At 47.2% G+C, this 13,881-nt stretch overlaps 1 protein-coding gene across 1 annotated transcript in view; it reads right to left on the bottom strand.

Annotated features, from left to right (window-relative positions):
* LOC119169268 (cell adhesion molecule Dscam1-like) overlaps nucleotides 1-12,196 on the bottom strand; it is a 269,223-nt gene extending 257,027 nt beyond the window's left edge. The window contains exon 1 of the mRNA XM_075880053.1: nucleotides 11,978-12,196. Coding sequence (XP_075736168.1) covers nucleotides 11,978-12,044 — 67 coding nt within the window. The 5' untranslated portion in view covers nucleotides 12,045-12,196. The remainder of the gene's footprint in view (nucleotides 1-11,977) is intronic.
* Between the last annotated feature and the right edge of the window lie 1,685 nt (nucleotides 12,197-13,881).

Here is a 13,881-nt window from a genome sequence, read left to right as displayed (position 1 = left end):
ATGCGTTTTGATAAAGAAAAGTACTAGGCTGATGTGTTCGTGCTATATTGCCAACTTTTGGCCCTTTTGATCGGCAAGCACCAGCCTATATTTAAAAGAAAGGGCGACGAAACAAGAGGCGAAAGGCAGAGAGGTAAATGAGGTTCATTCTCTGATTGTCTATACTCCGCATCACAGGATGAGCTAATGTCATGAAGGGCCTAAAAAATGTGCAGACACCTTATTTCTTAATCGGATTTCAACGACTTTATAATTTTACAACAGTGCTTTTAGAGTAACGCTGTCTTGATGGCTTGTACAGGTGACACCTAAACTTTGTTTTTTCCTTCCATGAACAGCTCTTAATTCGACCGTCTTCAAAGCTGAGTGCTTCTCTGTAGGCACTGATGTGACGGCCGTAAGACTCTGATGATACAAGACCGAGGTAAGCGCCGCCGTGTGACTGAGCGAGCGGGTTAAGGCAAGGGTGGCGTCTTCAACTTTCGTCTTTTTTTTTTGGTCCCATATTGAGCGTGAGCCAACCAAAAAAAAAAAATCCCTTCTTTCCTGGGTGCAGATAACGCATGGGCTAGAGGTAACCAGCTTCGCTCTGAAGAAATGCTCAGAAGGCGTCCGTAACATTTATAATATAGACAAACAGCTGCTGGTTATATAGCTAAAGAAAGAGTACTTTTAATTAATTTTGAAGATGTTAATCCTGCTACTCACCTGATATGCTTTTTTCAGATCATGGGTAGTGAATTTAAAGATGCACTCAGAAACATATAATATCATGCACAGCTACATACTACAATGTTTGGTGAATGTTCGTTGCCCGTATGGACATCAACAGCGCTTTCACAACGTGTAACACTCAGCTGGTTCTTTCCCACGGCAAGGTAGTGGTTTCAATTAATGAGCACTTTGAGAATATCCATATTGTCGTTGACTTAGAGCTTAACTTCAGTGTTAACGGAGTTTCACCACCACTTTTTCTAAACACACTTCAGTGTTAACGGAGCTTCTCCAGCGCACAGCATATATAAATGGCTATATTGTATTAAATGACACGGACACTGCAGGACATGGAAGATCCTTGCTATACTCTTTTCCTGCTGGCGGCTCTTTTGCTCGTGACTGCCACCTGTAAGGAGGGCAGCAGATAAATAGTAGGAGTGTCCTTCCACAGCACTCCTCCACGTCAGCAAATACACCTTCATACGCCCCAAAGATCTTGTGCAAGATCCGGTTCCTACGACAAAACCAAGACACGTGGTGTTCTGGGACAACGAGATTCTGTAATTTCGTAGTTCACGTGCAATTAATCGGCACCTTTGTTTCAGGGAGTAAACTCACACTATCACAGGTCACGTTAAAAAGTAGCTGTGGAAAAGCACAAGAAAAAGATTGTTTTCAGTACAAGAGAAGACGTATGAAGCAAGGTCAACATAATTTCACATATGACATTTGCAGTTTTCCGCACGTCTACTGCCTAACCTGTCCCACAGCGTGCTGCTGTGAAGCCCTTTTCGCAAAAAGAGAAAGCGGAAATAAGCAAGTAGTTGAGTTTCTTGTTACTTTTTTACCGCACTCGACAATGCAGGCCCGAAGTCTTTGGTGCTGTACACCTATTCCGCAGAAGTTTGTAGCATCGCAAACAAGATATCTCAAGAGCCTGTGTCAGGCAACAGGATCACTGCCACCGTTCGTCTTCGGGATTTCATTCTGCCGGTGATAGGTATCGGCAAGCTTGACAAGAACTGTCGAGCGAGAGACTCTATAGACCCTGTACACGTCACGCCGCATTCCACGTGTGCGCTGATCCGAAAAGGAGCTATCCACCAAATCCCAGTATGCGATTCCTGTGCCCAAACAACAACCTGCGCGTGGGTATATAACACTCGGTACATATACATAAAGGAGCGAGACTACAATAGAGATAACAAAGTGCACAAAGAAAATCAAGCACTCGGGCGCATTTTGCCGAAACAAAGGATGAATACTACACGCATACAAAGCACCTTCAAGCTCAGCGGGTCTCACTATTCTTGTCCTCCTGCACACTCTCCTTCTTCTTCAAGACCTGGCTACTTCCTTCCTTTCCTGACTTCCGGCGGCCGCATCTGTCCCCTCCTTCCTGGATTGAGCTCGACGCCGGTCATGTCCCTTTCCTCCTCCGAATGGCTGCAGTTTCCGCTGCAGGGCTTCTTCGGATCCGCCAAGCAACGTGGAGCATCGCCGAGAAACGCGGACAGCTGCTCTGGATCTGTGGACAAGCGGTTCTGTTCCGCAACGCCCATGTCATTCCGACTCGCCGTCGTGGCTTTTAGAAGACCCTTGCTCCTCTAACCGGACGGCCGACAGCTAGCGCATCGATTTCCCGTCATTCGGCGGGGAGACCTATCCTGGTCCGAGACGATATCGCCCCAGTGGCTTTCTTCGCTCCCCATTCTTCATTGCCTTTTCAGCTGGGGGCCTGGCTTTATATGTATGTAGGTACATACATATTGTCTACCTCCTTCTCGCCAGCCGCCTGTCTTCCGGAGCGACAGCTTACGTCCCGCTCGCCCATTCCTTGTAACCGCTTTTCTGTCAGCTGGGGAATGTCTCGTATCAAAGGAAAAACGGCAACGATGCTGCGATGCCCTTCATCGAACCGTTGTGGCTTTGTGCCGCGGTGCAGAGTCACTCGGGTGTGACTGCCCAAGATATTGCGACCTCCTCAGCAATACCCCTCCGGTAAAACAACGGTGATATTTTTTCTCCTGAAGTTTCACAGACAAGCTCATGCCAATCGCGTCTGTTGACGGACGTAACCGAAAAATTCGACCTCATGCTTGCAGTGCAGTGAAGGTTACATTATCTGAGAAAAGACGCAGCAGGAGGAAATGCGAGTGCTCTTGCACCTCCGGCTCTATTTTTGAAATATAAGAATCACAAGATAAGAGAGGAGTTCTTCAGCGGACGCTATTGTCGCATCTATCTATAGACACACATGCTGTTGTCGTGACAGATGTTACCTCTCTAAAGACACCCTCCCATTCAAAAGTTCAGGGGCCCTTTCTCAACTTGGAAAATAGGAAGCTAGTTAACCTGCCAATGCTTGACTTACAACTCTTTTTTTTTCTGTCCTCTTTCTCAATTCTTACTTTTATTTTATTCCCTCATGCTGAATCTTCGTTCACGTGCTCGGTAGTGCAGCACTTCAGATGATAAAGGCAATAACGACGGTCGTGCGTTGATATCCACGCAAAAATGAAATGTGGCAGCGTTAAAGGTTGAGTCACCTCGATAACAAATCAGTTTTTTATATCATTCACAATGTAGTGTAGCGCAAAAAGCAGACAACAAACGAGCTTATCAGCACTTCTCTAGGTCTCACTATTTGGTTTTTACTTCCTGGTTGTTGTTTTTTCTCTTTTTGCTTCGCCTGAGCATATATACGTGAGTCCCAATCTAATAACCTTTAGTTGGAAGATCGCGCTGTATCCTCGTCCCCTCGCTCGTTTGTTGTCTGCTTTTTGCGCTGCACTACATTATGATAAAGTTGTTCCAACTCGCCCAACAAGCAAGGTTGCTTTGTTACATCATAAACACCTGATCACCGACAAGCCTTGGTCGAGAGCGCATTAGTTATAGGGAAACAGCACAAGTACGCATATGACTGCAGCACCCTTTCGAAGGCTGCGTTCCTGTAGATTTACAGGCGCCAGCTTTTCGCGTACGACGCCACCACCACTCCCGCCACCGAAATCTGTAACTCACAAGACGCTTCGCTCGAAAGCACGGTCGCTTTCAACAACGCAAGTTTATTCCGCAAGTCTGATGTCTTATCGTTACGTCACATTCGAAGAATATAAATTGTCGCCGCGACCAAACGGCAATCTCAAGCCACGAATTTCCCTCTCATTTCGTAACATCGCGTTGTGTTCGACTCGGTTTAGAGGAGGCTGCGCATTCGGAACTGAATCTCCTAACGATCAGCGTAGACCTATTAGTCAGTCCGTCTGCTCGGGAGAGAACTGTGGCGCCAGTGACAGAGCGATGGCCACGCTCATACGCAACCGGGAAGAGGAACGCACGCGATTTTTCTAGGTGATGACGAAGAAGTAATAGAAACCAGCTAAGAAAACATAAAATGCAGCAAGTGCGTAGAAACAGATGCAACTTATAAACGTGCGGGCTGCGTGTTGTGGATTAAGAAAACATGTCCGTTCACTCCCAATGCCTTTCCGTTTATGTTTCATTTTATAAAAGATTGTGGTACGTTGCAGTACTTTTGGTCTGTTCTATAAATTCCCGGATAAATTTCTGGAAATGGCCAGAAACGTAGTCGAACAATAACTTCCTGGCCATGCTTAGCGCTTTACGCTGGAACCTGAATGAGAGCGTACAGCTTGCGTTGTCATTATTCACTGTCTAATTAGGGGGATTTTTTTTTTTGTTTCGATGCTGCATGGTTGCCCAACATGAGTTCACGCTCAAAGTTTGTTCCAGTTCTACGAAAGCGAAACTCTTGGTCCAAAAGAAAAGTTAAAGTTCTTTCTTTCTTAGTTTATTTTATTAGTTATTTTTACTCAGGCAGCTGTCTTTCTCTATCGTTCCCCTTGCTTCTCAATTGCGAATGTATATCTCCAGCTTTTATTACCTTCATTCAATTTTTCTTTTTATCGATGCCCCATACTTGCATTCAAAGTATATCTTTGTTTACGCAGTAAATGGATAGCCTTATTATTCTTCCGCACCAAACACTTTCACCCCCCCCCCATCTCGCACCCTCACTCACAAGATAGGATGCCAATAAGTTTACAGTCTCTCAATATATGCCCCCCCCCCCCCTTTTCCGGATGAGCTCGGAGGCAACGACAGTCCAGTTGTCCGGCCCCGCCAGACCGGCGCCTATTGCCTTATGCACGCGGATCCATAAAACCACTCCCAAATATTTACTTCGCTCACACGCACGCTCCATCGATCACCGGGATTTTGCGAGCACCGGGCATTGAGGGACGCTCTCGACGCCAGCACGCTCAACTCGATCGCGCTGCAAATAAAGCGGCGTGGAGCGCGAGGACACCGCCTCTTGCTTGTTCCGGGCGTCCTCAGCCTGCCGGCCCTTCTTGCAACGCGGAGAAGCCTTCACGTGCATTGGTCAGCTTTGACAAAAGCCTTTACGAGCATTTGTCAGCTTTGTCAGAAGCCTTCGCGAGCATTGGTCAGCTTTGAAAGCTTTGGTCAGCTTTGACAGCTTTGACATTGGTCAGCTTTGACGCTATATAGTAGTATGGGTGTGAGAACAACGCAACGTGCTAACCTGTCACGCTGAGACCGGTTTTATTATTTTGACGCATCAATTGAAAAGAAAGAAGGCTCAACAGAAGGTACATTCGCGATCGCAGGAACCACAAGCTTCGGGTCTCTTAGGCTCGTATTCACAAACCAACCTCGGTCTTATCTTACGTTTTCCTCAACTTCCTGCACTCTCAACATGTGTTATAAAGGTGCGAAAATGGCAACAGGGTGAAAGATAAGGACAAGACTGGTTCATAAATAATGGCCTAATTTGTTCAATAAGTGCAACAAAGGTAAAAAACCGATAAGAAAATCTTGAGGAAAGGATGAGGTTGGTTTGTAAATATAAACCTTATTGTATCTTTCTAGCGTCGATGAACTTCCCGTTTCCAGTTCACTAATTATTCTAGTCACGTTAAGGAAAGCTTGCGAGACAACTTTGGTGCGCACTGGAGCAGTGGCTGAAAGTTGAAGGATACCAAAAAGAGAGAGATAAGAGCAATAAAGAAAGGCAGGGAAGTTAACCAAAAGATAAATAGCCGATTTGCTACCATGCAATGTGTAGAGGGAGACAAAAGGTAAGAAGTCATAGATTCGAAGGAGTTTTACTATGCGCGCACGCAGGTTCTAAGGAAACACGCTGGATCTATTACAACCTCTTTTCCACTTTAAATTTTTATACCACACGATTCGTGATTGAATCAGATCAAAGAATTCGGCCCGTATACTCGCAAAACGCTCTTTCGCAATAATTGACCCTGCAGTGAAAGGAAACAATAATCTACGCTTACGTTAAACACTTACCATATTTACTCGCATAATTTGCCCACTTTTTTTTTGTGATTTCGGAGTCACGAAAAAGGGGGGGGGGGTACAAATTACGCAGAAATTACGCGAGCGTATACAAAATATTGTGACTCGCAATCTTAACGCGCGCAGTATATGCATTTAAAGAGAGAGGAAATAGATTGGAGCACAAACGAAGTGTACTTGTGTATTCTGAAAGAATTAGCGCGTGCTTTAACCAGTCAGATCCGGTCACACGCGGTCTAGCGGGAATCGCTGATTGCGAAGTCCGATCGCGAATCATCGTGGCTGCCACTGCCACCGCCCTGCTGAAGCGCATCGTTCTCAGTTCCGCCGAGCACGTTTGAACGCCTCATTTTCTTGAAGCTTTTTCGGCAATTCTAGCAGAAACTAGGTCCCACGACACGGCGATACCGGAAGAACAAAGCATCCGCACATAATTGAAAAGGCCTCCTTTAATGGCAGGAAACTTTCATTAGCAAACGCGCACTCTTCTGTTTTCTCGCGCACCAATCGCGCCGGTCGTCACGTCGAAGTATACGTCCCCTTGAAGTGCTATGCAGCGGGATGCTCCCAGTTTTCTTCAGCAAAATTCACAACATCGAGGTTCGATTTCGCCGTATATATATTTACTGTAGCACATCGCAAGGGAATCGTCAAAGCACGTCGCCATGATAGGCGAAAACCTAAACTTCCGAAATCGACCAAGCGCGTCGCAGCGCGGACGCACAAAACGAGGGGAACAGATGGCGTCGCATGCACTCGCGCGCCTTTGATGCAGAAAGTTGTCCGTGCCGTGACGCGAGTGTGCATTCTCGCCATTATCGCGTTGGTAGAGATTGGGAGAAACGGGGAGGCAAACGCTCGAGCAGTTCGGGTGCAGTACTCTAGGGACCCTATTCAGGGGGAAGTCCTCCGAAAAGGGACTTGACATTCGCAGACTGTTTGTCTGCGCTCGTCTGCTCCGCAGGGCACGCACCCGGTCAAAGCATCGATATGTCCCAAGGTGCACGCGCCGGCGAGCTGGCTTGGGCTGGTCGGGAACCACGATATTTGCGAGTAAATATATTTTTTTTCCCGAAAAGCTGGCGAAATACTAAGGGTGCGCAAATTATGCCAGGGTACAAATTATGTGCGTAAGTACGGTATTTAGCCCCGCCGCGGTGGTCTAGTGGCTAAGGTACTCGGCTGCTGACCCACAGGGCGCGGGTTCGAATCCCGGCTGCGGCGGCTGCATTTCCGATGGAGGCGGAAATGTTGTAGGCCCGTGTACTCAGATTTGGGTGCACGTTAAAGAACCCCAGGTGGTCTAAATTTCCGGAGCCCTCCACTACGGCGTCTCTCATAATCATATGGTGGTTTTGGGACGTAAAACCCCACATATCAATCAAGTACGGTATTTAGTATACTGAACGCAGCTTGCCAACGTCGGCAATGGCGGAGCGAACTTAGTGAAAGGAACATTTGGTGGGAAGGAACGTTTAAAAAAAGACAGAGTTGCAGAGAAAAAGAAAGTAATATTTCAAAAAGAAAACGAATGTTCTGGCTTCTTTTGGACAGCAGATCTCACCTTTAAATAAGACATTCACGTGCAGACCGGCATTCGCGCACAATTATTAAAATGCTCTACCTTGACCAATGTTATCATCTATCATTTCTAAATATGCATACCTGTGTATTATGTCTCTGCTGACCAAACGTTTTGCCAGAACTAACCTAGTATATACAAAACACCCTTACGGGGTGCTGACGCTTTGCGAAAGCGGGTCGGCTCATCTGTCGGAGAAACTTTCAAGCTTTGGTTCCCGCTTTTCACGCTATCCTTTGCAGAGCCAGCCTCCCCAGAATAAGAAGCACTGAACGCAGCACAGGAAATAAAAAGAATGTAATGGAAGCAAAGACGCACAGGCCAGGCAAGGCCAGTGGCCTCTTCTCTCTCTAGGGCGTCCACGTCTCCGTGACGACCCCGGTCGGCGCCAAACGCCGAGCTCAGCGGCGTCAAGAGTGCTGGGCGTCACGGAGTCAGCGTTTTTGAGCGTGGAGCTTCAACCCCGCGAATGCGAGAGGGAAAACCACCGCACCAGCGTGCGGAGAGCTATCGGCGGCAGCCCGCAAACAATGCGGGCGGAAGGAGTTCGAAAGTAGGGGAGGTGGTTTTCACCGGGGCCACAAAACAATGGCCCGGGCTGCAGAGCACGTCCCGGCGGGGTACGCGCTCGAGAGAATGAGAGGAGGGTGAAGATGGGACCCGACAGGGGCGAACCCTCGTCCCGTGGAGAGGAACGTCAGGAACAGATGCCTGGACGCACTATTTTCCGGAGCCCACCGCCGTCACCCCGTCGAAACTGCCTCCCCAAACCGCCCCACTACTGCGAGTGCCCTTTCAGAGGCACACGGCTTGCATCCTTTCGGCCTCGTCGGCGACTTTCGGCCTCGTCGTGTGCCGACGTTCTTGGCACGTCCGCATAGCCTTTCTCTCCGCTTGGTTTGCGCGACACTACCGCTTCCCCACAGTACAAGCTCTGACCGACTGATTGCAGCACCACGGAAAATGGTGCCCTCCTTTTTCTTTTCCTTCTATGTCTTCCTGCGTTACCAGCCTGACGAGCGCGCTGTTACACTGCGTTTTCGCGTGCCTATTCTTGCTGCACACGTATTGGCCCCGCGCCCAAAATCTCGGCTGTCACGCCGATGGCAGTGAAGGCTCCGTTAAACATGCGGAAGTAATATTGTTTTCAAGTAGACATTCAACGAATGGTGCCCGCGGAATTCGGGTAACTTGGCTAAAATCCTCAGGAATAAACAAACGCTTACTCTGATCGGTCCATTATGCGTTTCGGCCTTGGCATAGAGATTAACTTCTACTGGGGAATGAAGAAGCTTCCTTCGAAAACTGAGGTCTGAATGACATGTTTAATGAAGCATTGATGCTGGTGTCCCGCGGGGTCTAGCAACCGCATTCCTGAAACTGCTAAGGCAAAGCCCCACTTCTATCTGCTTTAACTTGTGTATTGAAAGGAAGTAGCGATACTGCACTGCTTTAGGCGATGGTGAGGTGAAGTCTACAATTGTCTAAGCGACCGTGCAAGCTTATTTTTCTCCCTTAAAATAGGCCATGGCACTCTAAAGTGTTCACAATTTGTTCTAAACGCAGAATGTTTGCTCAGACCATCAGTGATGTTTTTTCGACTCTTCTGCTGGCAGTCAAATACACTAGTTAATTAAAAAAACTACTGCATGAAAATCACCGTTGGGACAGATTGATTCACTGACATGTGCTATACCAGATTTGGGTGCACGTTAAAGGACCCCAGGTGGTCGAAATTTCCGGAGCCCTCCACTACGGCGTCTCTCATATACATATGGTGGTTTTGGGACGTTAAACCCATTATATCAATCAATCATGACATGTGCTATACGTAATTCCTTCCATAACTATCAAGGCTTCATTAACATCATGTACTCGCTAACCATGCGCAGTTTGAGACCATCTGGATGCGTGTGGTGAACGCTGCCGTGCGTGGGAGCCCAATGAGTGTCGTGTGGTTCCTTCGTTGTTTCTCTATTCTATTGCTCCTGTTCCCCTTGTCCATTGTACGGTAGCAAACCGCGGGCAACCAGGTAAACCTTGCTGCCTCTTATTTGGCTTTCTTTTTCTCTTTGTTCCGTGCAAAACATTCTCACTCACACATTGTAGCTTCCTGTGGAGGCCACAATGTGTGAGAAAGAACAAAAAAGTTTCTTGTAGCTCCCCGCATATGCTCGCCTTTACCAGCACCAGACGGAACATTCTATATACTGCTTTGCGACATCGAGGGGATTATTACGAAGACGTTTTTCGCCCAATACTCAAGGTGCTTAAAGTACTACCTTGAACGGAATCAGTGAAAAGGTAAGAATGCACGGGATTGACCAAGAAAAAAAGTCGAGACGCGCTAAAGGCACAGCCGAAACCAAACACTCGACTACTCATTCACACACGCACACCATTTTCTCAGGGCTCCGAGTGTTATATAGGCGTCTGAGGTGGTCGTTTCTCAAAGTTCCTCGGCTGACATCGCTGGAGGTGGCAGAGCAGCCCAGCAATCCCACCTCTACAGCGCGTTCCCGACAGGGTGCATATGAGAGAGAGGGGCGCTTAGATGAGGCTTCTCTGAAGCAACAGCAAGACAAATCCTCCGTGCGCTCGCTTGGCTTGCCCAGCATTTTGGCCATTCCAAAAACTTCCCCACAAGAGCTCCCGCGAGGAAGGCGCATTACGCTTGATTTGCCTAGCACTTCCCCTCGGTGGAGTCGCTTTACGCGTTGAATTAGACCTCAACAAAAGAGGATGAAACACAGAGAGAGTTTATACCTTCTTACATTTTCCTTTTATCGCAGAGTCGGGCAATGCGAGTCAAGGAGAAACGTAAATGAGAACACACGACGTTCCCAGGATGCCGCTCCTGTGTACCAATTGCAGGCGCAGGCTTACGCGTTGAATTAGACGTGAAGCCGCTCGCCCGAGTGAAATTTGTGGTCGTCGTCGCCGTCTTCACCGCATCACAGACGCCTCGGCGGGGATTTAGGTGCCAGCAGACGCAGATGTACACGGCGGGGAAAATACCGCTTTCGAAGAATGCGAGAATGTAACTCGCCGCCTACTTTGCGCCCATCTGGCGCTTTTATCGTCGTCACTGGCTGAGTGGCTGTTGGTTGTTTCTTTATTGGCTGAGCTGGCTGAATGGATGGTGCCGGTAGAAAGACTAATTTTTAACGTGAGTAGTCATTTCAGCAGACGCTACGCTAATCCACCGGGTTATTAGGCAAACGCGAGACTGTGCATGCTTGAATGTCTCGAAGTAAATAGTTCAAGAGAGGAGGATGTAGTAGAAGGAGAAACGAGATCTCTCGAAAAGTAAGAAAGACGGCATAACTACCTTTAGTGATCGTAAAGTATTCGTAAATTTCACTCGATAAGTTAGCCTTTGTGACAGCATCGTATGTTGATTGAGAGGGGCTTGCTTAACATCAATCTGGGAATAAAGTCTTAGGTTGCATCTCCCCCCTCTTACTACATTTGCGATTTACACACACAAAAACAAAACGCTTCTTGATTTGAAACGTTTGTGTCACACATTCTCTTACAAAACAAAGCTCCTCGAAAGCTTACAACTAAAACTGCAATTTAGCTTCGGTAATAACGTTTGCGTTTCGATGCAAAAATCTCGTATGCTTGATTTTGAAGCGTTCGTTTTTTTTCTCTTCTTCCATATTATTTTTTAAATCAAATACTGGAATTTACTACAACTTCCAATGTGAACACTGACTTCATGCCTAAATCATTACGCGTATTGCAGGAGTTACCTACAGCTTTCTTAAGCCCCAGACAAAGGTCAAGTTCCGTCAAAGACCAGGATAATTAATTAATAGAAGACGTTAAAAACGCATAATTTTGTGTAAGTGAAGCAATTATTGGGATAGGAGATGGAACACCTTTCGTACTAATTGCTTATCTTAGTATGGCAAAGTATAGCAGCCACATGAACAGGCAAGTTTCGTTCTACTTGCCTAGGGATTACTACATAATCACAATAGCTCCCTCGCGGAGTACATTATATTTCTGCGTTTAACGTTCATGAAAAATTCCAAACAGGCGACAAGGCTGTTAGTACAGTTTCGTGCCTCACGAGGGGGGAACGTCGGCACGCATCAGGTGAAAACTCGGAACGCATGCCGTACGAACCATAAACTCCCTTTTACATTAGTGTGCGAGTAACCGAGCTGCATGGCACGTGGCAGTTTTTCGATAAACGAATGCTCAAGGGTCAGCGAACCACCGCTGCATTGTGAAACCATCAGGCATTCTCAGAAACCTTTGAGCCGAATGGAAAATTATACAACGAACGTCAGGTGTACTCACATGAGCCGGTGGCTAGAAGAGAGCCGAGCAGCAGAAGAAAAATGCGGCAGCGCCTGTCGTTGTCCATTCTTCCAGACCAATAGGGTTTCACTGCGGTTCAGTGCCCATCACCGTCTGAGCGCGAACGAACTTCATTCACAGCGTCCGTTGTGTCCGATCAACGGCCGACGTAAAACCCGAAACCTTTCACAACGTTTCCAGTACGTGGCAGTCACAATAAATGAGCTTCAACAATCCGCCGGTGCAGAAGCATTTGTTGAGAACAAAGTGAAACACTGGATCACACGGCGAGTTTCTTCACTCGGGGTGACACGTAGTTTCCAACGGACGAAGGCAGGAGGGCGACACGGGAGTCGACATGTCTTGGAGAAACCCCGATCGGCTTTCTCGTATATCTGCCCCTAAATGCTGCTCGGTGTAGCAACGTTCGCCGATTTTGCCCAGGATGCTCGCTGCATACATCAGCCGTGAGTTGGCAGCTGATATCTTTTGAAACCACGGTAGGCTTCTCTTTCGAGGCGTAGCGAAAGCTCTTTTGGTTGCACCATATCTATGTTTTTGGCAGTCCACTACTCCCTAGCAAATCGAAGTTTTTCAGTTGCCATCGCACGGAGTCGCGATCTCAGAGTATGTCACGGAGGGAAATGCAGCAAGGAAAAACTGTAAAGTGCACGCAGTATTTGCTCAGTGAGGGTTCATTTCAGAGTGGCGTCGAGGGTGATTACTCCGTTTTCCCAATGATCTCGTACTCTCGCTCGTACGGATTTATCTGCAAAGAGACATGAAAAACAGAATGATATAATGAATATTCAAACGTTGCACAACTCGCATGAAGATTGTGCAAATGAAAAACGGCACTTCGCTTACTTTATTCCCCTCGGAATCTGCCTTAAGACTGATGTTCTAAGAACAACAAAACTAGTGTCAAAGAGCTAGTGTTCAGTCAAAAAAAAATTGCCCCTTATCTGCATGTCTCACTGCAAATGTCCTCGAAAGACGATAGTCTTGCATGTGGAGAGAGTGAACAAAACGTTTATTTGATGTTCTGCGCAAACAAATCGTAAATTGTATTCTGGCAGCACTGCGTTGGAGAGTCTCGATCCGTGCAGCGAAGGCAAACGAGCACATTGAGGCGCGTTAAACTTTAAAACACGTTAGACACGAGCGCCAGATGGCGCTCGTGTCTTCTTTTACGTCTTCGAAAACGAAGGAAGGCATGCGCGCCCGCGGAGAAAGATGCACGCGGAGGCGATAAGGACTAGAACGCAAAGCGACGGGCAGGTGCCACCCCCGTGTCGTCTTAGCAAAGCGTTGGAAACACTTGCCCTTTTTCGCATCGCGCTACACTGTCAGCGTAGCGTGATAAACGCTGCGGCCCTTAGAATCACTTGTGTGTGCTTTCTCCGGTATAAAGGCACACATACAACACATTAAAGTGTTGTTATGGTGCCTCAGATATGCGCAACAATTGCATTTTAATTGGCAATCGCACAAGTATGAACGCTGAAACTTGAGCAATATTGGTGGGTGCTGCGGATTGGGTTGGCCGTTTGAGTTACCGTTTGGTACCGTTAGGGAGTCGTTATCTCACAAAACAGACAAATGTACAGACAGACCAAGATTTTGGCGTCGAAGTTTCCCAAGAAAGACGGTCGTCTTTAAAATTTTGGAGACATCTCCTACAGCATGCCGCATATTGATATCGTGGTTCTGGCACATAAAATTATAGAAATTAATATTATTAAGAAATACAACGCACCGGGCTGGGCCTTTAGAAAATAATGGGTTGCATATTTTACGCTAGCTTCAATGACCTTCCATCAGGTAGATATTACTGAGTCTGCTTTATAAAATTAATGTAACGTGACGTAAATATACAGATTGGTAGACTTCGTGAGGTCCAG

This window comes from Rhipicephalus microplus, chromosome 2, assembly GCF_043290135.1.
Source record: "Rhipicephalus microplus isolate Deutch F79 chromosome 2, USDA_Rmic, whole genome shotgun sequence".
NCBI classification, from domain to species: Eukaryota; Metazoa; Arthropoda; class Arachnida; order Ixodida; family Ixodidae; genus Rhipicephalus; species Rhipicephalus microplus.
Note: the sequence above shows the minus strand (reverse complement) of the source record. Positions and strands in the feature narration are given on the sequence as shown.